Source organism: Zosterops lateralis, assembly GCF_965231275.1.
Source record: "Zosterops lateralis genome assembly, chromosome: 8".
Classification (NCBI taxonomy): Eukaryota; Metazoa; Chordata; class Aves; order Passeriformes; family Zosteropidae; genus Zosterops; species Zosterops lateralis.
Window position 1 is genome coordinate 418,651 of NC_139768.1, and position 26,536 is coordinate 445,186.

The 26,536-nt window shown below is 40.9% G+C and overlaps 1 protein-coding gene across 3 annotated transcripts in view; it reads right to left on the bottom strand.

The window, feature by feature from the left end:
• BICC1 (BicC family RNA binding protein 1) overlaps nucleotides 1-26,536 on the bottom strand; it is a gene marked incomplete at its 5' end in the record, with an annotated part of 86,314 nt that overhangs the window by 42,484 nt on the left and 17,294 nt on the right. For all 3 annotated transcript variants that reach the window (XM_083866556.1, XM_083866555.1, XM_083866554.1), the window contains one exon: nucleotides 8,990-9,036. Coding sequence is in view for 2 of the 3 variants with exons in the window: in XM_083866555.1 (XP_083722681.1) it covers nucleotides 8,990-9,036 (47 nt within the window). The remainder of the gene's footprint in view (nucleotides 1-8,989; nucleotides 9,037-26,536) is intronic.

Consider the following 26,536-nt stretch of genomic DNA (forward strand, 5'->3'; position numbering starts at 1 on the left):
CAATGGAACAGCTTTCTTAGTGAAAACTCAGTGTTATGCCACATACCCTGAGAACAGGGGTTCTGCTCTCACAGGAACAAAGACAGAGCTCACAAGTGGTCCAGCTATAATACATGTGCTCCAATTGTCTAAATACTTGAGTTACATAACATTTAGAGGAAATTCAGCCTAGGGATGACTCAGAGTTCATGATCTCTGCAGAACAGATCTCTGCTAGCTCATTTCCATATAAAATAAGTAATGGAGTGAACACTAATCAGTGCTCTCCTCGCCTTGAGGGATCAACTGACCAAAGGGATCAGGCATATCTGTCACCAAGGCTCAACCCCCAGCAAATACCCTCATGCTTCTTCTCAAAACCTAAGAAATTGTCTTCCTACAACTTTCCTTCCTCCCCTTTCCCCAAGTGCAATTGTAGTGTTTACATGCCAAAATATGTAAGCTATTCTCAGTGGAGAAAAAACAGAAGAGGACAAGACACTGGAAGACACCAACAAAACAAATCAGACTGTACTCTGACCCTGAAAAATTTGGCTGTAGTTGCAAATCATTGGGCCTTCAAGGAAAAAAAAGTCTAACTGTAAGGCAGCTGGAAGACAAGCTTTTGGCTTCCTTGTATTCCAGCTTGAAAAGTTTATAGTTTAAGCACTTCGGGGAGTTTTTACATTAAGACAGTAAGAAATTTTTTCTTATGCTGTATTTTTTGTTTAGCTGATTTTGGATGGAAGCTGGAATGTCCTGAATGCAACGAAACCAACCAAATAAAACTCCCCCAAAGCCCACAAGTATTTCAGAACTCAAAGGAACTATTTTACACACAGTAGATGAACAAGAACAACATATATAACAGACCTTTCTTCATGTAAAGCAAGCACATTAAATCAAAGTATTATTCTTTATGGTTAATGTTGGTAAGATACCCATTTCTGACCTTCTCACCTTTGGGATTTGGGCATCTTGGCCTTTTCTGCCCCAGGTATTGATCACAGTGAAAGGAAAAATGGGTCAGACAGGAATCTGCATCCACTAGTGAGTTTCTGCAGTTTCCCAGTCTGAATACCATCCCCACTTAATTGAGGTTCTTTTTCCACACAAGCGGGAAAAGAAAGAAAATTAAACCAGTTTGGATTTCAATACCATGTAGGAAAGTAACTCAGAGACCACCTTACTTCACACCATGAAGATGTTATGCCTAGTCTCTGAATACTTGGTTACACAGACTTAAAATGTTCATCTTGCATCTTCAGCTTTCAGAAAAGTTGCCTTAGTCCCCTCAGTTTGTATATATTTACAGCTGCATAAACAAGTTTATACTTATGGCTTATTTGAATCATGGAACATAACTTAGATGAAAATTTAAGGAAAATATATTTCCATAGGACAAGACCTGAGGTGAAGAGTCACAGCAGCCAAGTGAAATTCTACATGGGGTGATCCTCAGTTTTCCCTCTTGCAATGCATAAGGGGTGATGCAGCACAATCTGAGGATGACTAATCCCTGAACAGGACTTTTGGCAGCAAGAACAGAACAATGGGTGTAGCTGGGACCAGAATTGTTATATTAAATGGTTTGTTGTTTTTTTGGTCTGGGGAGAGGAGAAAACAAGGCAAGAACAAGGGATGGGAAGGAAGAACAAGGCTCAGAAGAGGGCTGTGTGAAGTTACCCATTGTGAATTCAGACTCCAGAACTGGTGAGGCCAGAGAAAGCACTTGTGGTGCCAGAGCACGTCAGCAGGGCAGCATCAAGGACTCCTGGTTTGCTGAGGAAATTTGAGGAATATAAGGAGCTCCAAAAGACATTACAAAACTTAGCCCAAAGCCTGGTGGAAGTGCACAGCTCTTGTGGAAGTCTGGCCAACATTTTGGGTACAGTTATGGACTTCCATCCCAAGTCCTGTTGTGGTTTCTTTCCCCTGAGGTGATCGACATAAGAAATTCCAATCGAGAGTTCACAGTTTGTCACAGCCTGTACTCAGAGTTAGACAGTACAGCCTGACCCAGCTGTGTTAGCAGTAATTCTGAGGAAAGGATGAGGGGCTGTTCCTGAGAAGCAGCAATGGCACACGCCCCAGGCCCCCCCATATTCCAGACTACACTGTCCAGAGTTCCCAGTTTGTGCTCCTGTGTGCCAAAAAAGCCCATATCTCCTATGCAGAGAACAGGAATGAAAACCAGAAAATGCTTTAGTAAGTTTGTTCCGACTTCAGGCTGTCAGTACTGACAGCACACACAGAAGTGCAATCTGATTAAAGTACACAAGCAAAGGCTGCACAGGGAGGACAAGGATCAAGCTTCACTTGTGTGGGTACAGAAAGGAGCAGAGAGACAACAGGGCCCTCCCACACAAGGACATGAGCGCCTGTGTGTCTCCAAGGGCAGGGCTCCTCATTTTCCCATTTCATAGTCCAACTGTCAAACCCAGACATTTTCAGAAAAGGTGAATGCTTGGCTAGTCCTTCCCTAGCTTTACTTGCCTTGGAAAAAGGTAATATGTAAATTATTTTAGACATTACTGTCTGGAAAAAGCAGCACGGGTAAGGATCAATACTCTCATATGTTTTTGTTCATGGTTCCACTGCAAGTCATTTGCTTCAATACTGCAGGAAATTGATTCTCACCTACTCACTTGTCCATCTCTGTTAAACTGATTTTTATTTCAAGTTTTTATTAAATGCTAAGATGGTTCTTAAAACAAGGGTCTTGTTTAAGCAAGTATTGCAGTGTTGTTGCTGCATCCAAAAACTGCATTAAGTGAACCTTCTGCAACAATAACATCTAGAGAACTTTGTATTTCATTTACAAATACAGCAAATAAAGTTAAATGAGAGTAAAAACCAATCAACCAAATGTCCTTACCTACAGAGAGACAGTGAAGTCCTTCACTTGATTTAAATGTTTTGTTTACCCTCAATATGAGTATTAGTCAAGTGTCACATGTAACACTTTTGTTTTAAATAGATGACAAAGCACAATGGAAAACAAAGTATATATTTAAGCATGCAAAAAAATTATCTACAGAAGTATCTGTACAGCATTAATAAATTACACAAGGAATGTAAAAACTTCAAGAAAAAGTATCACTGAAAAATGAAGCCCCACAGAACACTGATCAAAACAGCAACATGCACCCAACTCTCCTCTCTGAAAGCAAAACCAGCAATCCTCCTCCTCAGAGGCCAGAAACCCAGTGTATGTTCTTGAGTTATATCATTCCTGTACTTCTCTCCATTATATTATTTTTTTCCCCAAGGTAAAAGTACAAGCATTTCTGAGAAGGAAATCCCTCCTCTATTTTAAGGGAGGGTTTAACTCTCAGAATGAAAAGCACTGAGCACCTCAATTGAGACGGTGGCAGCAAACCTCTCCTCTGTTGCTTTACAATGCAAGAGATCTTGCACAGTGTTAAGTACAGCAATAAAGTGCCATAAAGTTAAACTTTATCAACTAAGACTTCATATTACAGGTAAAATCTCAAGATAGTGCCCATTGTATCAGAAGCAGCACAGGAGAAGCTGGAGATGAAATTAAAAAAGCAAAAAATCCTTGGAATTACTCCATTGCCTTGGCAGAATGGTCACTGTACTACAGATGGGATGAATGCCATTTTCCACAAAAATGAAGCCTTCCCACCACTCAGCTCTGCCTGAACTAAGCAAAAAGTTAAGTAAGCATTCTTGATTTACCTTTTTGGAGAAACTGATCCAACCTAAATAGCCTTCTTTCCACTGGGTGGGGTTTTGCCAAAAGGGAGACAAATGTCTCAGTCCCAAGATCTCCTGCAAATGTCAACTTCCACTGACATTCTTTCAGCCCTCTAATCCACGCTGCCCTCTCCAAGCAGTCACTTCCTCTTCCCGGGAAGCTAAACGAGAGGAAGCTCAGTGTAAACTGGATGCCAGCATTCCCATCCCAGCCAGGCACCTGGAGCCAACTTTGGGAATGTATGGCCTTAATAAATCCTCGTCACACGCTGTGAGCCAAGCTCTGCATCAAGAGGTTGTTTTAATGCTGGTGCAGGTCCTGATTTCTACCCAGAAAAAGCGGAGTGCGTGCACCCAGCTCCTGCAGCCCCAGACTGCTCCTGTGGGGGAAACAGAGACAGGAGCCACGACAATGTCTGATCCCCACCAAGTCAGGAGGCCTCAGCTCCCAGATCAATAACACAGCGAGAAATGAGAGCTGAGGGGTGGCCACCAGAAATGGAAATACAGCCCCGGGGTAACTACAGGTATAAACAGGCACCTTGGGAATAGCCATGGCTGAAGACACACAAAGCCCTTCAGAAGTTACTCCTGAATGTGGATAATAATTAGCTTGAGACATTTTAGTCTCAGGTCAATGATTAATATTTTTTAATGCCTGAAAATGCCCTAAGCCACTTGCATTTGAAGCTCTAGATATGCTTCACGTTCAGAGATTAAAAAGTAGGACTGATCCGCTTCCAGACTGACCTACTGCAAACAGAAAATTAAACTTATTTGTATCAGAACATACTACCTATACTTAAAAAATGCATACATCAACACTGTATTAATATATTCACATATAAGAATATTGCAAAAGTTAAGCAGTTTGTTCCAGGCCAACATAAAAGATATTTTTCAAAGATACAAGAGAAAACACAGGATGTTGCAAACCAAGCTCTTTTACTCTCTTAGATAAGCAAACAGGGCTTGAGGAAGCTTCCTTGCTGCCTTTGCTTCCAGAGCCTCCTAAATAAATAAAAATGCACAATTCATTAATAACTACTGCATAGAGGACTTTAACAGAAATATGATTAAAGGTGCAGATATATATACCTATTTTTCACATCTTCAAGTAATTGCCAGGAGTTTATTTCTTGGCTTTGATTAGGCATTTGTTTCTTTTCTTTTTTAGTCTCTTGGTACTACTGTGTCCTGGACTGAAAGATCTACTGTTTTTAAAGGATGGTTTCACCACATTATGCTTCCAAAATGGCCTCAGTAACTTCTACAGTGCTGATTACTTAATAAAATCAGAAGTTACAGCTGACATGTAAGCACAGGAAACAAAAAGGAAAAGAAACTACTAGTCTTCCTTTACACTCCTAAGCCCCTAATAATTAACAGAAGAGATTTTGGTACACAGGTGAAACATTTGCCCAGTTGCAACGTCACAACTCCAAGCTCACTTATGTCTCCTTCAGAATTACAGTCTGCAGTCAAGAGAAACATGAACATTTAAACACACTTTTTGCCTAAATCTAGAGATATCCTAAAAACCCCCAAATATCTGCAACTGGGCAAATGCATACAAACACCACTTTGGTTTGCTTAAAAAAAGGTACAAAAGAGACCCAAAACATGAAAGAATGTCAAACACTCAGGACCATAAAACACACTTGTTACAGCTGGTGGTGTTCTGTGCTGCCCACAAATCCAGGCTCTGCAAATGGACTCTACAAGGCAGAGCTGAGGAGCCCCTGCAGGGATGTCCCCAGAGCCGGTGACCAACACACACACACACACACACACACACACACACAGAGTAACCCTGCAGTGAAGAGCTGGCTGTGACCTGGAGCCAGGCACCTGAGCAGAGCCCCGCGGGTGCCTCATCTCCCGTCACTCACTGCCTTCTGCACGTGCAGTCCCAGTTAGCCTGAGACCTGCACCCAAATTCCACCAGAGCCACAGCCTTCTCCTCTCACCCACCCTCTGCTCACAGCCCCTTGGGGAGGCTGCAGACACGCTCCTGTCCTGAGAAGCTCCGGGATGAGGGATCATCTTCACACTAAGATTCCCATGTGTTTATAAAGAACAGAAACCAACTTGATGATGACAGAGCTAAAAGCAAAACAAAATGATGCATGAAATTCCTCTCTGTCCACACGGCCGACCCTCACCTGTTTTGGATTATGAATTCTTCAGGACAGAATTACCACTTTCTTACATTTTATATAAGAGTGTCACGCATCTCTGTAGGGCTACATAAATTATCTGTTCTCTCTGGAACAATGTCCTGGCTTTGCTGGGGGAAAGGGCCTTGCGTGAACCAGATGTTGGGGAACTTGGTGGAAAAAATCCACCATCGACTGAAAATGGGCTTTGGATCAAGGACACGTAATACCTTCATATTATGTATTCCTCTCACAGAATAAATTAGAACAACAATTTAGAGAGCAATGTCCACAAGGATCTTTTACATAAATAGTATGTAACACAACAGCAGAGCATTGCATGTTTATTTAGGATTACCTGTCACTGAACTGCAGATCCCAGAGCTCTACAGAGAAAACTATGCCATTATTTACTCATTTCTTGCTAAATTATTAGTAGCTCCCAGTGGTTTTGAAAAATCCTCATTAGATGATGTTAGGTTTTCCCTCATCTGAAGCAGTACGACAACACAGAAATACTAGAAAGAAATATGATATAGTCTTCAGAGTTTTAAAAATGACACTACCAAAACACGTTTATCTACTTTTCACTTGAATTCAGGACCAGAGGAAGGGGCACTTGATCTTCCCTGCCACGATAGGGCAGAAACATTACCTGAATTTCACCAAGAATTGGGGCTTATTCTGTAACTCCACAAGCAACTGCATTACATTGCTTCTGCTAAAATGCTCAGTGAAATAATGCATTTTGACATTTAAATTGTTATTAAACTCCAGAAGCTGGAAGTTGGTAGGAACAGTTGGCATCCACTGAGATTCTGCTTGATTATGAAGATCCAAGTAATACTGCTTTCTCACACGTTTAAAGATCAGCAAAAGACTGCTTAGCACCAAACCCTTGTATCAACTTTCTTTAAAAGCCCCTGCAGATTAACAATGCAGGCTGAGTCTCCACCAACCCCAGCCACAGCCTCCTCTCTCCTCCCTCCTGGTCTGCAAGCCTTGACACATGGAATCACCTTCCTGAACTTCTGCCTTGCCATTTGTCATTCCAGCAGTGCTGTGAAAACTTCTCCCAGCTCACACATCACCTCCAGCCAACAGCTAAGCTCAGCACACCGAGGGCAGTTCATCAGAATACACCAAACAGCATTATTTATGCAAATAATGCCCTCAGGTTCTAGATGTGGCCTTTCGAGGATGCATTTCCCCCTCCCTGCTCCACTCAAAATCCTGCCAAAACGTCCTCAAGTCTCACTATCTGAGCTGCTTTAAAAAAATGCCTTTGCAGCTTCAAGTTCATATCGAGTTCCTGGAAGTGTCCCCCTGCCTCAGTTTGCAGCGTGGTTCTAATGCCACAAATCACTTTCTTCCCCACTGCACCAGCCTGAAACACATGAAATGAGTCTTCACTTCACCTCCACATACTCTGCCTTACTCATTTCACATGAGACAGGAAAAATTTCACTCTGATTAAAGGAAATTGCACAGACAGAGACGGTGAGTAAGCCATGAGCAACCGTCCAAAGATTTCTTCCAACAAAAGAGAACTCGCAGGAGATGGTTTCCATCTGGTTTTATTAGCTGTAGTATTGTGTGTATATTCAGAAATCTACACTGTGGAGCTGGAGATATTATAAGAATGCCAGTTAAAATGAAGCAGCTTTAACCTATTGCAGCACCTACACTGTGCCTAGAGAACAATTATGCACAAATATGACAAGAGCTAAATGCCAAGATCACCACTGTATTATCAGTGTAGATAAGGAGTGCACTCATTCACATACTTGAAGTTCAGCATATTTTGCTTTCCTAATAAATTCAACACAGTATTTTCTGCTATTACACCAGTGACTACATAATTGTAATGCATATGATATCTAGTAAATAATCAAATACACATGTCAAATAGATAAGTCAGTCAAGAAGAAATATTTTATCCACATCTTCAAGAATTATGAGCAGATTTATCCAAGAGAGAAAACACTGTGGTAAAATGAATAAGGTGCAGAATAAAGCATAGGCTACTGTGGCTTAGCTTTGTTTCAGCAAGTAAAAAAACTCAAAGTATTTTGATAAAGTGCTAAGGAGGAACTATTGACACATTCTCCTCTGTGAGAGGTTAAGCACAAGCACCACATATGGAAAAATAACTCCGACTGTCAGTAAAGACCAAGATAAATCTGAAAATCCAAACATGTTGGCAGCACATATACTCTGCCTCACCAGCCTTTATCACAGCATCCCACAGCCACATGCAGGGGAAAGAAACCTTTTACATCTTCCTTTCTGGAATGGCCACTTACAATTATAGCAAAATACTTCAATGGACAACAAGTCAAAAAGGAGTGTAAAGGCATTGCAGCACACAGCAAAGTTTACACTGCCTTCTCTGTAGTAAAGACAGAACAACTCTTATTAGCCTGCAGGATGTAGATTTTCATTAAAATAATTCATAAATAATGTTCTTCACACTATTTTTGAAAAAAAAAACCAAAGAGACAAACAAAACCCCAGTACCCTGCTGCTTTGTAAAAGTAATTTCCAAGTCTTTACTCTTGACCATTTCTCTTTGTAGTTTAGTTGCTGCAGGACTCCTTTTTCCAGTCCTTCCGTGCCTCTGTCCAACCACAAACTTTGTTGAACCATTTTGTGGATTGTGCATTTCTTTCTTAAAAGGCCACTGCATTTCTCAACCAAATATTTATGCTTTCAGCAATATCACAGTAAGTCGCAAGGCAGTTTTTAAATAACAGGATGCAGCATTTATCCACAGAATCCTTAAGACCACCTCACAACATCTGTACGCTCACAATTAAGCATAACAAATGTTTATCATGTGTAATTTCCAATTTTAACATTTTCAGTTAAAGGACTGGTAAAACTGTGAAATTGTTTTTGTGCATGGACGACAGGAGCATACACCAAAGAACATGTTTCTCATCTCATTCCATCCATGGCTAGTAGCAAGAAGACACTTTAAATGACAAAATCATTTTAAAAAATTTGATCAATATGGAGGAAACTGCACATGAAGTTTAACTAGTTGATCATAAACATGAGTAATTGGTATATTTTTTTTTTTTCTCTAGTCAGGTGCTGTTATAGAACTGAAGTATCTTTCTTACCTTCTGAAAAAAGTCTTCCCCACTTTTCCCTTTGCCCTCTGCAGCAGCTGTAAAACAAAAATGGGATCTGTTACTAAATACACAGGAGAAAATTTGCAGGCTTACATATAGAAATTCTCAGTGAGTACAGGCTACTGTGAAATAACAACTCTGGGTATTTTTTCTCAAGCAATAAACATTTGTCAACAGCTGAGTAATACCCAGATCAACTTTTTACAAGTCACTTGCCAAGGACTGAACCCTTGGTATTTGCCTGCTGAAGCTCGAACACCCTGATAGTTATTTTAGTTACAAAACACACATGGTGTAACAATTTAGTCACACTGCATACTTTGCTCAGCAATTCTACCAACAGCAGGATCAACAGAAAGCTGGAGAGCACAAGACTGGCTGTATCAAGCATCACATCATTCTGTGATCTACAGACACGACCTGGATTACCTCCCACTTGTATTTAAACCCATAACTGCAAGTTTAGTTAATGCAAATTATCACACTTAAAATGCTACAACTGTTTGCATACAGCTTATGTTGTGGTTTATCTGTGTTGAACCAGCAGGCAGTTCAAAACACAGTAGCTCAAACTGATTATGAAGAGGATCATTTCCTTTTCCCCGGAGAAAGGGTTGCCCTCAAAAAGAACTCCAAGGGTGGAAAAGAGTTTCCTGAATGCTACAGGATTACTGACTCATCATGATGTTTTTTGTATTTCTCATGTACCAATCAGACCCCTTGAGCCCACCCCTTCACCCTGGCCTCAGAGCTATGTTTCAGCTATTTAGATCTGCGCCCTCCTCCAATTACACAACCAATTCCAAACTCTTAAGGAACAGTTAACTCAGCTAATGCAGTGTGACAGCAAATCCAAGTGAGCAGATACAGGCTGGAGGCATGAGAGGACTTCTACCCCAGAGGAAGAAGTGCCACTACATTTCAAACAAGCTTCTCAAAATCTCAATAACAACACTTAAATACCACAGAGAAGAGCACACTAGCAAGTTTTATCTAATACAGTTCAGAAGTTCATGATTCAACTCCAGGGCAGCCAGAGCAGAGGCAGCAAACCAAACACTCATCTTGTTGCAGGAGCAATTCCAGACTCTCACAAGTCTGAGACAAAAAGCCTTCCATACCTTCAAAAGCCATAGGTGCCTGTATGAGAAGAGCAACTGGCCCATATTTCACCAGAACCAGGCTTTCTGGAAGCAGAGAAAACAACTGGAGAAGGTTTTCCAGGTTTACAAGCTATTGATACAGGCAGGAAAACACAATTTCCTTGGAGCAGCCCCTCGATAGGTGCACGTTGCTGGATGTGTTTTCCATTAACCCAGGGACAGATAGGAAATGCCTGTGGGACGTGAGGAGCACCACCACTCCATTTCAAGTGGAACATGGGACCAACATGCTTTTAATCAGAGGGTACACGAGATAAATTGGAGATGAGAACGTGACAGATGTGTGGCTGAAGCTGCAGTTTGGAGAATAGACAGATTTTGTTCCAGCTGCAAATGCACGATTTCCAAACGGAATACAAACAAGAGATGGCTTAAGATAATAGCAGTGATGCTCTGCAGGGCATTAGGCAGAATGCTGACAAAGTGGATTCCAAGCTTTTTCATTGTAGGTTTATTTTTAATATGAATCATTCTGGTGACCTGATTTACAGCCTGGCCCCACCAACAACCGATGGCACAACAGACAGAATCCAACAAGCACAGACAAAGTGGGAAAGAAGAGGGAATGGAAACATCCCAAAATGGGTTCACAGGAATAAAACCCGCAAGAGCAGAGACAATAGGAAAGTTGGAGCAAACGGCACTTCAGAAAAACCTTTGGTTAGTAACTAGTGGGTTTAGTTGTTACAACATACTATAAAGACATTCTCATTAATAAACTGCTTTATGATAACCCATTTGTCAGGTCTCAGGATACCTGGGAAAAGCCAGGGAAGACTGTATAGTGGTTTTTGGAAAGACACTGAGGGTCTGTACCTTAGAACAGCTCTTCACATGTTAAGAGATACTGCAATCTGCTGGAATTTTGTCACTTCATGTCCAAGATGCAGCACTATTTAATCCAGGATGAGGTATGCCTCTGATCATACCTCATTCTTCTGTGTTAAGGTCATCTACTCATTTCCATCTCCATCAGGCATTGTCTTAATAAACAAAAGATGCTCAGAATTGTCAATTAAAGTATTTTGTTACACTTAGAATTATATATTTCACTATAAAAGAAAAAAATGCCTAAAAACTTGAAGACAAACTACATGAATCAATGTATTATGCCTCTTTTGTGGTTAGCCATTTTTCAGCTATTGTCTCCTTTTCCCCCCTTCCTCCTATGATATAAACTCTTTGTACCAATTATCTACTTACTCTTTCATTTTACTTCCTAAATTTCCTCTGTTTTTTATGAGGAGCAATTACAGTTAAAGAAATTTAAATTAATTTTGTGGTGGTACCCACAATTACCCACATTTGCATATATGTTTACTCTCAAACTAAGTACCTGTGTTTAAGAAAGCTTCCAACATGTGTCTGAAATGTTCATGATTCATGTGAAATTATCTCAAAGCTCTTCTGCTCTCCAAAGCAGGTAAAGGCAGTCCTAGCACTTCTGAAAACAGTAGGAATAGCCAAAACCAAAGGCAAATTTATCCATTTCTTTTATAATTGAAAAGCTAAACAGATTTTGTTACAGCGAGACAAACCCAGAATCTTTTGCAGGGAAACGAGCAGGAGAAGCATTCCAGAGTTATCAAATTTATGCAGAAGCCATTAAAATGCAAATCACAGTGTTCTCTACAGGCAGATGCAATTTAGTCAGGCATTGAGGTTTACCTCAAATCAGATAAACTGAGATAAAAGCAAACTCAAATTCGTGTTTAGGAAAAAGAAGTCTCCTAGGTCATCACACCCCGAGATCATCTTTTCTAAACAAATCTTGAGAGTATTAACCCCGACTCTCAAAATAAACTTCAGCTTTGAAATATCATATTAAGAGGCTCACGATATTTACATCTGACAATGCACTCTGGCAAATTATTTTTGTAATCTTAATAATAACAATTAGATTTTTCAAAAAAGCAGGAAGTTTTCAAGTTATCAAAGACCAAAGACAAGAAACCTTTTGTGGGAGCAGAGGGGCCAGCCCTGCTGTACCTGTGCTGCCCACAGGGCACAACAGAGCCCATCTCTACTAAATTCAAAACAAGCTTCCAGATTTTAATGGACAAAGCTTCACGTTTTCTGAGATTAATGAATTCAAAATACTGCACCAGTGACAACATAAAAAGTGACATTATTGCCTGGCACATGCCTTAGGACACCACCCCTCTGCCAGTGGTCCCTGTCCCCAAGGCAGGTTTGAGAGAAATCACAGATCAAATGCTAATTAATCCAGTTGTACCTGACTTCTGACTGAAATAGTTTCATTTCTGCTAACTCAGGAAATATTGTTTTCTTAGAAAACAGTGTTTACTTTATGGTATTGAATAATCACTTAACCAACCCTCACAAAAACTAGGATTATTTTTACACAAGGTGGCTGCGCTGGTTTCAGAAATACAGATGAAACCTACGCAAATGTGCATAACAAGCGTTTTATATTTTAAGCTATACTCTGTTTATTGTAATTTCTTCCATACCATGAACTATTTCATATTAGATTTTTGCTTTTCAAGACATACTGGATTGCTGAGGTTCCATCCAATACAAATATGAAACAGTTGAAACAGGTGTTAACTGTTATGGTACCCATGAAGTGCACCATTTGTCTACTTAATCACCAAATCATAAAAAGGCCCAATTGTAATTTCTAGGCTCACATGGAAAAAATGAACTTGAGCTTTCACTTCAAATGCTATTTTAGTTATTAAAAAAGTTATTACAATACAGGTCATATTTTACAGGAAAAGAACCCAAGATACACTGATTAAGTCAAGTCTTTAAAGGAATTACCGTAACTTTGCTGATCTCACACATCAGTTTTGTGTCTTATTTTCCAAACTCTTGAAGTTATCAAAAACTGAGGGTAACTGAGTGTGACTGACTTGGTGACTTTGCCTTTACACTGATTAGTGTCAAAACCTCCTCTGTCTGCATTGAAAGACTACATTTTTGAGAGAGCAAAAAAAGCACATTCTGCTCTTTAGGTCTCAACTACGATGAAACAAAAGCGTTCCTTGTATCAAAATACACTTTAACATGGTAGATAACTAGGTATTATTTTCATTTTATCAAGACAAATCAGCTTAACAGGATTTCAAGAAGCTGTAGAATAACATACCCAAAGGTAAGTGCTCAATTATCCTCTACCTTCCATACTCACTGAATGAGAAATTTCATAACACTCATGTTAAGACTGTCCTCATATTATTTAGGTTTGAATTTTTTCTGAAGCTGCCATGGAAACACGTTAGCCACCCAACAGTGTTGATTTTTATTTACTCCTGACTTTTTAACTGGAATGGAGAGTTATTTACTGAAAGCCTGAGCTATGTCTCCAAAGTTCCCAAGCTGCTTTCACACACAAAGAAACCCAACCAAAAACTCCTTTCACTGAACCAGAAACCACCTGACAAAGAGATGTTTTCCTGTGCACCAAGGCAGACACTAACCCACACATGCTCTGAAAGCTTGCTTATATCAAGCCAAGATAAAGAATTCCACCCCCATGACCACAGAGTTAAGCCAAATTGCTGAAAATATGCCTTTAGGAATAAAAAGATAGAGCGTACATTGTTAAAGAAAAAAATCTGGCCTTAAATTGAATTTGCTGAAATCCAAACAAAACAACTTTCCATTTTTCTTGTAATTGCAAAGCCAGTCTCAGTTCCAGTTTTCAGCTTAGGAACTAAGAAGTCACAGAGACAACTGAACTAAAATATACAGTCTGACAAGAGGAGTAAAAAGGCTTAAACAAGCAAGAAATCTGCATGAAAAATCCAAATATTTGAGACCCTTAACTGGCTTTTCAGTGAGATTATGTATTCTTTTTACTTTATTAATTATAAAAAACTTCATAAAATAACCTGCTACACATAGAAATCTTACTATTTCCAAGTCTTATGTGGCTTCATGGAGTTTTCCAGAGTTGATGAATGAAAATCAGCTATTTAAATTTTCTTAAACTTCTATACAGAGCAATCATCAGGTTTTGAGGATGCTCACAAAGACAGGTCAGAGTCAACTCTGAGTACCAGCAAAGGAGACTGAGCAAAGGGAGAAAAGCCCCAAAATTCTTGAGAAATTACTGGAACATTCAGCAAATGAGGAAAAAAGCCAACTATACCTGTCCATACAGCATGCTGACAAAAATTAATGACAAAGCCTGGACCTACATGGTATGTGGAATATTACAGAAACTGTTCACTATCTACATATTTAGTGCCACAAGGACTCCTGGGCTGAGGGTGAAAGCGTCACCTTTTAGTAAAGTCAGATAAAAAAATTTTTAAGTCCAAACAAAACCACGCATGACACAAGCTCAGAATGTTTATAAGGGAACATTCCTCCTCAGTGAGAGCAGGCAGAGCAGGGCTGGCAGACTCTCAGCAGGCTCAGTAAATGACAGTAAGTGGCCTGTCCAGTCTCTGGCCGGGTTTGGGTGGGTTCCACTGAACCTCCTCCTGCTTGCAGGAGCTCCACACACGAGTGCTGAGCTCTCCACAGGGGGGGCAGCTGTGCTGCAGCCTCTGACACACCAGAGCCGGGCTGGGAGGAGAGCAGGCTGAGCCCAGGCTGCCTTACCCTGCTGCTGAGAGTGTCAGTGAGCCCCTGGGCCATCCACGGCCTCCTCCTGCAGCCTTGGCCAGCTGGAAAACACCCCCTGCATCAAGGCGTGTGTCAGCCAAATGGGACTGCAAACACAGACAGGTAACGCGTCCAAAACCTTCATCTCCCCTTCATATTAGTCATATTCACTTAGAAGAGTATCAACTTTTTCACTACCCTGAACACTGCATTAAAATTAAATTGTTGATACTAAAATTAAGATTGTTGGCAAGTAACTAAAACCAGCTCTACAACCAAAACTCAGGAAGCTTCACCCATCCATCATTTGTGATGGATAAAGGGCACAGCAACACAGAGAAAAAGGGAAAGCTTAAAATAAACTACACTTGCTACCACTAGCTCTGCATGCATTGCCAAGAAGGAATGCAAGAAAAAAAACCCCAACACACATACTCTGAGCACCAACATCACATTAATTTTCAACAAATATTCCTAGAGATTTCCTCATAGTATTTGTAGGGACTTGATAAATTTGGTGACTGAAAGCTAAGGGGAAGAACAAATAGAAAGGGAATAAAAGAACAAAATAATTGGATTCTACAGAAAGCAACTTGCTTTCGCCATTCCACCACCAATATTTTTAGAGTTGCATAACTATAAAACTCTATCTAAAACCAATAATTTAACACATAACAACTGTAAATTTTAGATATCTACAAGATTTTTCTCATTTTGTAAAACAAATTTATCCCTAGGGGAAAAGCTGTCTGCCAAGACTCCGCATAGAAATAAGTCTAGTTGTTTATTTATTTTTAGAGACAAGTCCTAGCTTGGAGGCAGGCTGTGAAACTGGGGATGCTCTGGGAGCCCCTTTTTCCTGGGTGGCAATCTCTCCCCCCAGGGCACACAGCTCATCCCCACAGCCACAGCACACTGCCACAGGACTGAGGAGTTAATGAAGATAATGAAGTGACTGCCAGCCCCAAGCAGGGAAACAGCAGCTGTCAGCACTGTATTACCTGATTAAAACAACTCCATAGCTGCCACTTGTTCACTGCTGGAGCCACAGGTTGTCTCTGACTGGGTACAACACCCCTGGAAGTCTCCTGTGCCATCCTGCAGATGCACTCAAGCACTTTTGCTGTTCTCTACAGAAGATACGCCAGCTGATGCTTCCAGACAAGTTTTCAAAGCCCTCCTGAAGGTTTCGTTCCCAGGGCTGACACAGACTAATCAATGGCCCCTTCTGGGATCAGCAGAGGCCTTCTTGGAAAATGCCTAACTAATAAAATTCTACTGAAGACAACAAGAAAAAACCCAACAAAGCACAACTGTTACGGATTTCCTCAGAAAGGAGGGCATGATGTGTATTTAGACCCTCCTGAACTACCCTGACTGAGGCCTGGCTGAGGCCTAGCTGAGGCCCAAGGCCTGTGACGCAGCAAAAAATTCTCAGTTACTGTGGCGCAGTCAGAATTAGACACTGAGGTGTTTGGGAAAGATAATAGGGTGTTGAAGGTCATTAAATAGAATTGTTAGCATGCAGGTGTAAGCCACCTTAAGGGTGAACCAAACAATGTGCGTTTACATTCTTCCCTCTGCTGTGTGCCAATGAAAAGGTTGTTACATGTATAAACAAGGTAGAATAGTATATAAGTTGCTGCACTGCAGGTGATAAATGGACTTTGTAGAATTAACCACAGTGGTCGTATCTACGTCTGTCTCAGTCCAACCCTCTCTTGCTATTGGCTTCACACAACTTCACTCAGGATTTACTGAAAGCATAACGAGTCTCAAACACAAGTTTTCCATTTCGAGTTTGAAACCACTTTGATGGTACTGTGAAAGGAGAATATCTATGCAAACAGTGTACCCAGCTGACAGGCTGGGGGAAAGAAGGTGAGAATTCCAAGAAAGAAAGGCTTGTTGATTTTTCATCAAATCATTTTACTATTATCCACAGATTTTTAATTACAAGCTGCATTTTTTTTCCATTTTAATCAATGGATGAAGACAGCTTTTTGACACCTAAATAACAGCCAAGTTGAACACCCAATTTCTAGGTCCTTTTAAGACAACAACTTTCCATCTGTGCTATTGATAATCACTTTTTCACAGGAGAGCCTATCAAAATGTCAATCATGATACAGCTTTGTTAAGATCTATTGGTATCAGCATGAGTGAAACCTGATTAAAACCTTACATTAAGTACATTCAAGCACTGTAGCTCCTCCAGTAACTTCTCCAGTTTTGGGAAAAACATCTTTGAAATGATACTAGAGACAGTAATAAAAAGGGAAGATAACACTTCCCTGACTTTCATGTTTATAAAATATTTTTCTTGCCTAATATATATGAAAAATAAAGCATCTGTGACCTCAGTCTTCCTTCACTCTTTGATTCCACTTTGCATCTCTCAGGGGGCTTCTTGGCAGTCACATCCAAAAAGCATCACCTGTACTGAGGTGTGTAAAGGGAAGGTGATGTGGGTCAGCTTCTATTATTTTAATCAAGAAGTTAGTTAATTGCCTCCCTACCTTCAAACAGGACTTTCATCATCTCAATTTTCCAGGAAAATTGGAACTCTGTAGCCAAAAAATAATAGGCTGGCCAGAAAAGAAATTCACATTGTATTAATTTGTTCCAAATCCTTTGTAGTCAAAAACTGACATCAGCAGTGCAGAGCCAGGCGTGGAGGCTGTGAGAGACTCCCACTTCAAACACAGCTGAGATGTCACCAATTCCCTGGACCTGTTATCCAAAGAGAGGCAGTTTGGAGGAGACAGCTGGAGATGGGCAGCTCTGGCAGCTGCAGGAAAACCTCACCAACACACCATGCTGCTGTTACAAAACACTTCTCTGCACAGCAATAAAAATTATGAGTATTTCTGACAGCAACTCACTGGTTCACTACGCCAGGGCTCCCCTCTGACACGAGGGAAGGGACCAAAACACTGTGACAGGGTGAAGTCATTCCAGTCTTCTCTCACCTTGCCTGCCTCAGCTGAGTCCCCATTATTGTAAGTGCATGAGCTGCACACAACTAAATACAGGGGCTGTGGTTCCCTAGGAAAGCATTAAAAATAAAAATACAGCAGACAAGGACCCAGGGTGCAGCATTTTGCCCCTTCCCTTCAGTGTGGCCACTGTAAACACTGCAGAAGGGACAGGCCAGATGTGCGAGCTGCCCCTGTGCTGTCACACATCTGGAAATGGGCCAAAGCATTCACAGAAGGGCAGGAGAAATAAGAGATGTAAAGCTTGGCATTTTTCTAAAAATCTCTGCGGTGGGACTGCCTTGAGTCACTGGATGTGACAGCTCAAAAAAAGAAAAAAAAAAAGGCTTTGAGTGGCTCAGGAGGCAGAACCTCCCTTGCTGCCAGTGCCTGACAGATCCAACTCTGCCCCAAGCCAGAGTATGCGTTTAACAGGCCTCGCTGTTTACAGGAGGAAAGAAAATCATAATATCAGAAGTGCCCTGGGGGCTGACAGAGGATACCTGCCAAATACAAAAGCTCTGCTCTCAGCAGATTGATGGCTGGGGATATTCTTTCTATTTGTTTAGCATTCAACTTTCCCTCAATGCACAACCACTTTTCTTGTCAGGTATGAGTACAGATACTGCATGATTCATTGCATGGGAGGGGAGAATGCAGCAAGGCTGTAAAAAAATTAGAAACAAAACCCCTACAGATTTGGATAAAAAATGTACACAATATTTTTCTGATGGTCCTGCTTGTTATGAGTCATTCACAGATGTGGAGTTAAAGGAGAGAAGCCAAGATGAAGTCAAAGACAAAGCTTTATACAGGAAACCAGTTTAAGTCTGTTGCAATGCAGGTTAAACACTGAGCTCCAGGCCTTTTCCAACAGTAAGGAGACACTGCCTGTATCTGGATCCATTATGCTGAACAAGATTCTGGAATACAATTGACAGGGACAAAAAAAAAAACCAACTAGGTATTTGGAATTACAAAGTCTCCTGCTTTTCTAAAATTCAACCAACCCCACACTCTCCAGCTTCCTGAATGAAATTGGAATGTTTGGAGAAGAAAACAAGAGTTTCCCTTTTCTGTCCAAAAGCATTCACTCTTGATTTCTGTCTCTATCAGAATAAAAAAACAAAACAAAACAAAACCCAACAGCCTCAGTTTTCAAATGGCACGTGTTGTGAACCCTTTTCTAGGCATCTGCTTCTGCACATCCCTACAGCTGGTAACACTTGCAAATCCACACTCCAGGCTGCTTGGCATCTCCTTTCCCCTTAACCTGAGAATTCTGAAAGTCTGCCATCTTCTATTTTTCATTCAGCAGTTTCAAAATACACTGATGGCCTTAGATGTAAATTCTTCCCAGATAAAAATCCAATTCAGGCTTCTTGCTATATAGTAATTCCAGTTCTAAGGCATGTGACAGAGAAATTCTAGCAGGGGGCTGTTCAGTTTAGAACAGTCAATTTCCAGCTCAGGGGAAAATTGAGAGTCACTCTTGTACATTAGATTTGTAATATGTGAGACTACTGACAGTACTACTGAAGCTGTGCCCTCTTGACAGCAGCTGTTGCCTTGAGTATTTGCAAAAAATAAATTGGATCTTTTTTGTATCTTTTACTCCCCATAAATGAAAAACACCAGTTTAAATATACACACAGAAAAAACCCACTTAAACACTTCAGAAGAAGAAGGATAACTGAGCTATAACCCAGCATTAAGTAGCAAAGGACAAAAAGTTTAAAAAGCCAAAAAGAAAAGCATGAGATTAATAAGTTTAAGTGCAGGCATAGGCACTGGGGCAAGGCACTGAGGCATTCAGTTAATTAAAAAGACAAAAGTTAAAGTCACAAACACATAACCCCATTTTCAGGATTACGGTCTATGTCTCAATTTATAGCTTTAATGAGAGAAGAAAACAGTGCCAGTTTATTCTTGGATACCACCATGATCTACATAACATTTAAAGAAAGCAAAACTCAGTTTGATCTAAGAACCAAAACATGTTCAATAACATCACTGAGGAAATTGCAAAGCAGATTTGTAAAGAGAGAGTGGGATGGATCCCCCAAAGGGTGAAAGCACAGGAAGTAAATTCACCCACCCAGCCAGCCTAGAGCTGTGTATCACCATGACAAAATGTGCACCAACCTGTCACCCGTTTTTCCATGCACTTGTTAGGTAAGACATCCAAATTATGTGTCAGCACAAAGATACAGGGATATAAGTTATGTTGCCAAACTCAAGTTTACTCACGACACCAAGATCTTTCTGCTCTTAAGAAACTAAGGAAATGAAGTAATTGTTTAGGTAAGAGGATCAAAGCACAACAGAAGTCTAGACCCTTCTGGTAAAGGTGAACAAGTTCTATTTTCACAGCTGGCTTTATGTCCACATTTTCATCATCTACATGAATTTTTCTTATGAACAGTTCCCATATTAAAAAACACAACTGCTACATACAGCTGCCAGAGCATTAAATTATTCTATTTATGTGCACGCATGTAAACAAAACCATACACATTCACAGCGAATCAAGAATGTCAAGCTGTACAATTAGGATTTCTAGACACAGTTTACAGTAAGATAAAAGCCTGCACTGGTTTACATTACAGTGGTAAAATTTGGCCAGAAGCTCAGCATCCACACCAACTCCAATCATGCCACAACAGGAGATGTGGGCTGCATGAGGTGTTAAGAATAGTTTATTAGCTTTTAATTTAGAATTGTGGACTGTTTTGCAAAAAAGAGGACAGCTACCTTAAGACAAGCAAAAGCATTGATTTTAGGGTGTTGAACAAAAATAAATTAAACCAAATACATTAGTTTTAATCTCCTCAGTTAAATTACTCCACCTGGGAAATCCTACCCGCTCTTTCACTGAGGCAGCAGCACAGATATAAACATTTCTGGACAGAGACACAGCAGATAAATGTATCCAGAAAACACTGCTCTAAGCTGGCACCAGGAGAAAGCCTCTTCTGGGCAAAAAGACACAACTCCACAGGAAATTCTGCACTTCTACTGGTAGCATTTCTTTTTATTATGAGGTTTTGGAGGTAAATCATCTCCTGTGCAAGTCCACCGAATGGCAGCAAACCCTTCTGAAATTCAGGTAAACAATAATTATATTTTTCCACCATCTATTTCTCATAATGTTAATTTTCATCAAAAACTGCAGAAAACCTCCAACAATTTTCTCTACAGTGGAAGAGGAGCTGAATGAGAGGAGGATAAACCATGCTGATACAGTATTTAGTTTGCTGTTTACCCCTTCAGAAAACCTGAGCATTCTTGCCAAACCTAGGGTAAGGTGGCGTATACAAGTGGAATTTCAAGTTACACAAGCAAGCAGCAAAGTCACAGATTCATAACTTTTTCATTGTGAAGTGGTTTACACTCCAAAGAAAGCTCCATGGCTCCAGCATTATGAAATTGAGCTCAGGCTGTGTATGACAGAGTCAAAGGAAAGAGACCACAAGTTAGTCACCTAAAGGTTAAAATAAACCCAAACCAAAATCTTATCTGGCAGAACACACAGTGATATTTATTCAAATACCTCAATGCTATTGAGATTTGTCCCTCAAAGATCCCAAAGCTCTTTCTGAAATTGAACACAGACATGCTGGAAGCACTCATCACTACAGGCTGCACATGGATGAGAAGTTGTAGCTGCCCCTGCACCTCAAAACACAGATCTGGGCTCTCAGCCCTCTTCTCATGGGGACTCCTCCCAAATCTGGGGGGACCTCAAGGAAACAAAATTAGTCAAGGATGTATATTTTGCAAAACTATATATATAGTATATATATAAAATAAAAATAAATTAACATCTTATAGGAATAAAGGTTACCAACAACTTTATAACTCAGCCATCAAGCCCTGTATGCATTTTTGGCCCACGCTTTCGTACACATTAATAGGCTCAAGTTAGTTTTTCTTGGTTTCCAAGCTATGTCTTCTGGCTACAGGGGAGATGTATAGAAATGCAAAGCTCCCTCCAGCCCAAGTCTCTGAACAGATGAATCTTTATAAATCCAGCTGCATTAACCACTGGATTCCTTGTGATTCCCACCTCCTAGAGGCAAGGTCCTGCCACAGGATAGCTGAAACTGTCCCCAGGGACTGCAGAGTCCTGGCAACACCTTTGAACTGCTGCACTTGTGAGGAGAGAGAAATCTTCATTTGCACTTTCCAGTGCTCAGGAAACAACCCTGCAGAGGGGTGAACCCCCAGCAGAGCCCTGGACTGCTCAAACCCACCCCAACACTGCTGTGGGCACCAGACTAACCCTAAATAAACACCAGTGAGGAGTGTGTGCACCAGCACTTGAAAGCCAGCCTTTGTGGGCTGCTGAACCTTTTATTCAAACCTTATGAAACCGAGTGAGGCATTTAAAGGCCGGGCAGGAAGTGGGGAGTTGAAGTTATGTTGCCTACACAAACAGGCCCCAAATATGTTTCCCAAATCCTAAGATTCCTTTCTTTCCAAGCACAAGCAAATCACTGACTACAGTGTACGAGCTCAAAGACTTGCATCTGGCCCCCTGCTATCTAATTTGTGTTTTTATGGACTCAAAGCTATTTCTACAACTGCTGTTTACAAGAAATGTATAAGTCGGGACAACTCTACAAAGCTGCATTTCCACAACCTTGTGATACAGCGCAGGAAATGCTCAAGCTAAATTAATGACCACAACTAAACAAGGAAGCATTGTTTTGTGGTTAGACAACTGTAATTCTGAGTTACACAACTCGTTTATCTAGAAACCTTGACAATTTCTGAAATTAAATTCCCCTTTTTTATGGTCAAGACTCAGGAAGGTCCTGTTAGAAGAAATGATACAATACAAAACCCTTTAAGTTCATGCAAAATAAACTGGAAAGAAACTTGTAAACTTAAAGGATATAAAATGTCAAGCGTGGGGAAGTGAAAAATTAAAACAAAGAATGTGCAATTTCTGCCAAAATCTGGAAAAACAAACAATAACAAGTCAGGAACTAATATTTGGCCCACTTCTGCCTCCAGTTCCTGCGTGGGGGCTTCAGCTAAAGAAATATCATATTTTTGCAAACAAAAAGAGGCTTAAATAGCAAGATGTTAGTGCGGCTGATTTAATGCAATGCTGTTTTTCAGGACTGTTTTACCATTTCTGCTCAGTGTGACTCAATTTGGATCTTTTCCGTGAAAGTTTACGTCAATGCTTTTTCTGTATTATTTCAAGGATCAACTCCTTTTCCAGTAACAAATACAAAACCAATTCTTTATCACCAAAGCCAGGACATTACCACCTATTCATAAAAACCACCATGGGCTGAGCATTGTGTAACATCCCTCAACATGTTGCACTTGCAAAATATCCCAGGTTTTATAAATATTGCCCATGTGTTTCATGCTTTCATGAAGGTTTTGCCAAAACACTCACTTTTTAAGTGACATGGAAAGCTTAGTAATCTGGAAGGAATGTCAGGGAAGCAAAGAGAAATATCCACTCTACTTTCAAACCTTGCTACTTGCCCTGTTACATGGCAATCTGTGTTCTCTGGAGTAATCAGAATTAACCAACATAATTAATGCACACATCCAGATCTGCTGAGGCTGAGCTGACATGGGACAGTCAGCAATTTTATCAGACCTTTTATAATCAAAGTGACTTTTATATAGTCACTCTCAGGACTTGATAGTGAATAAAACCAAAACCACAGCCAGTTTTTGGACAAAAAAAATCTTAAAGTGTCATCTGATAATTAGATAATGATTAGATTGCAGATAAATTATTACTAGCAGATATATTAGACTGGAAACCACAGAAAAGCAAGTTTTACTAAACAGGCACAGAAGTATTGATGAGGTTCTTTTCAAAAAGACCAAGAAATAATTAACATAAAATATCAACTTAAGTGTCAAGGAAGCCTGGCAAAAGGAAAAATATTATCCGAAAGTTTTTAAAATAAGCACAGCCAAGAGCCCTACATAGGGAACACTAGGAGAGATTGCTCTTGAGAATAATTTTAGTTAGGAATGATAAAGACAGCCAGTACAGGGAAAAAGGCTTTTTTATTTACAGAGCCACATTTACTCCTGAGAATTCCCTGTGTGTGACCCACATGATGTAAAGCACAAGCAGGCCCATATATAAGGTACTTCCCATTCAGTTATACAAACAGGGCATTTTTAATTTACAATAACCACATCTGTGTGCTGGGATGTGGGAGAACAAGAGCAAACGCGTGATCTCCAATGCAAACAACAGTTTTGTTTCCAGCAGCCAAGGGGGCTTTGAACTGCAAACCTTCCTAAGGAAACACAGCCCACTTGAGAGCAGGGGAAAGTAGCACAGAGTCAGCACTCCCAGACATAAATAACCCTCTACTGGGGTCAGCTTGCTGTGAAAGGAACGAGTTACCCACGGATAAAACAATGACTATAGGTGTGCTTGCAACAGCCATCAGTAGTGTCTTCAACCAAAACCAAACCATGTGAGGGTTTTATGTCCAACAGAATTGACAACAAACCAAGCCTCAAGCACTCAGTCTTGCTGCAGGGTGAAAATACAACAACACTGTTGCCCCTTGACAGCCGAAGGGATCTTAGCTTTGTATTTCAGTGAAAAACAACCACCACCCATGAGGACAGATTGGCCAATACCCCCTATGTGCCCACCTTTGGCTACTGCTCCCAGTAAACATCAGCTAGCAGTTTATTTTAAAAACAAAAATAAAGCATGCAACAAAGCCTTGTTCTAGTCCTAAGCAGGTCTGGTGAAGGAATATTGAAAAAAAACTGCTTTAGGTTTGCATTCTCTATCAAGATGTGTAATAAGAGTAGATTATGACCAATGAATAACAGGAACAAATCCACCCCAATAAAAACCACACAGTTCATGTAAGAGGTGAACACACTGTAACTCAGCCTCACTTTCTCTCTGATGACTCTTTCAAGCCATGTAATTTTTCAACACCAAATTGCAATGGATGCAGGCAAACATCACACTCACAGAAAAACCTGTTGTTTTCCAAGTCCTCCATTACTTCCCTGAAGCTTTATCAAGCCCTCAGAAGGCAAGCCTCTCACATTGGGTGAGACGTAGATTTCTTGGAAGTTCTGTAAGTTAACTTACAACTTAAAAAAAAAAAAGTTAACATATAGTTATGGGGAACCTCCAGAAGATTGCCCCATGTTGGGCACCAGCTGTCGCCACCCCGCCGAGGCCCCCGGCCGGCCGGCTCTTCTGGGGGCAGCGACCTTCCCTGGCGAGTCGCCTCTAAAGAGGCACCTCAGTCCAGGTGGCGCAGGCACCCCGGGACAGTGATTTCAGCTCAGTTGTGAGGGCAAAGCCCAGTGATTCCAGCTCTATTGTGACGGAAAAGCCCATCAGCTCTAACCGGGCTTTAGGCCGAAATGGCTCTCCCTGGTGGAGGCGATCTCAGACAGAGAAATCACTCGGCAGCCAAACATGATCTCCAAGAATCTTCTCTATTCCATCCCCGCCGACGACTCAAAGACCCCGAGGTGCTCAGTCAGCGGCTTTTATACAGTCACAAAAGGGGCGGGGTTTCATAAACAGCCAATGGGATTAACGGTTGAGAAAAGGAACCAATCAGAGGGGACATTAATAAACAAATTAGGGGATTGAAACTTGGACCAATCAGAGTGGGGATTCAAAAGCGGCCAATCAGGGGACAGGACTGGGGTACAAAGCAGACAGTGAAGGTCCCGGGCAGTGTTTAACTGGGGTGACGGGACTGACCGACCCCGCAGGGAGCCGAGTCCTCCAGGGCAGTGCCGGACACACCACCCCCTCTGCAGCGCCTCACAGGCCTGGGTCCCCACAACTGATATACACAACAAACCCAAAATAATGTCTAATGCTTCTTCCTCTTAAAATTTAACAAAAAACCCCACCACAGAACAACCTCTGGAACTGTGTTGTTCTCAATATAGTGAGCCTCTGAACTTTATTTCAGCTTTTTTAATCACACAGAGCAACTCAGGATCGAAGAAGCCAGGTCAGTATTCCCACAGGCTTGCATGAACTATGCAAAGCCTGGAATAATGCTGAATAAGCCACAAAGCCATCCAGGAGAACAATAAAAACAAAGCTGTACCCACCAGCTGAAAACTAAAAATTTAAGGCTAAGTATTTTACTCAAAATTGCCAACCCAACAATTATTTTCCTGAGAAAGAAAGGAGAGGAAAGATCCTGGAGCCCTTAAATATGAAAATGTCTGCTTCTGAGGAATAGAAAAGTTAAAAGAGCCATGACAGCCTTTGCTCTTTGCTATCCAGAAAGCTCTGCTCTAAAAAAGAAAAAGAAGTTGTCCACAAAAGATTCCAAACATTCTTCTTCCATTACAATTATATAGATTTCAAGATGTTCCACAATGTGAACCAAAGCTTTGTGCAGTGCAAAGCAGCCAACAGAAAAAATACATTTTTCCTGCAGTTAAAATGGATTAGCTTTAAGACCAAGCAGAAAGGGAAAAACCTGAGGACTTGCTGCTCTAGTTCCTCTGCTGAATGTTTGGAAAGTTCGTGTTTCAGGAGTCTTTAAGCAGAGCAAACAGCAGGAGCCTGCACTGGAGGAGGAAGAAGGTTAAACACTGAATTATACTGGTAGAGTCAGGGATCTAAAATCACAAATGCACTGAGAAGGGGTAAGAACAGGTCCCCATGCAGAGAATGGGGCTGTGCCCAGCTCTGCTCTCACACAGCACACACACAAACACCAGGGAAAAGGGAAAATGGGCATCTCCAGCTCAGAAAAAGCCTCCCTACAGGGCAAGTGTCCACTCAGAATAAAGTGCATTATGCCTCT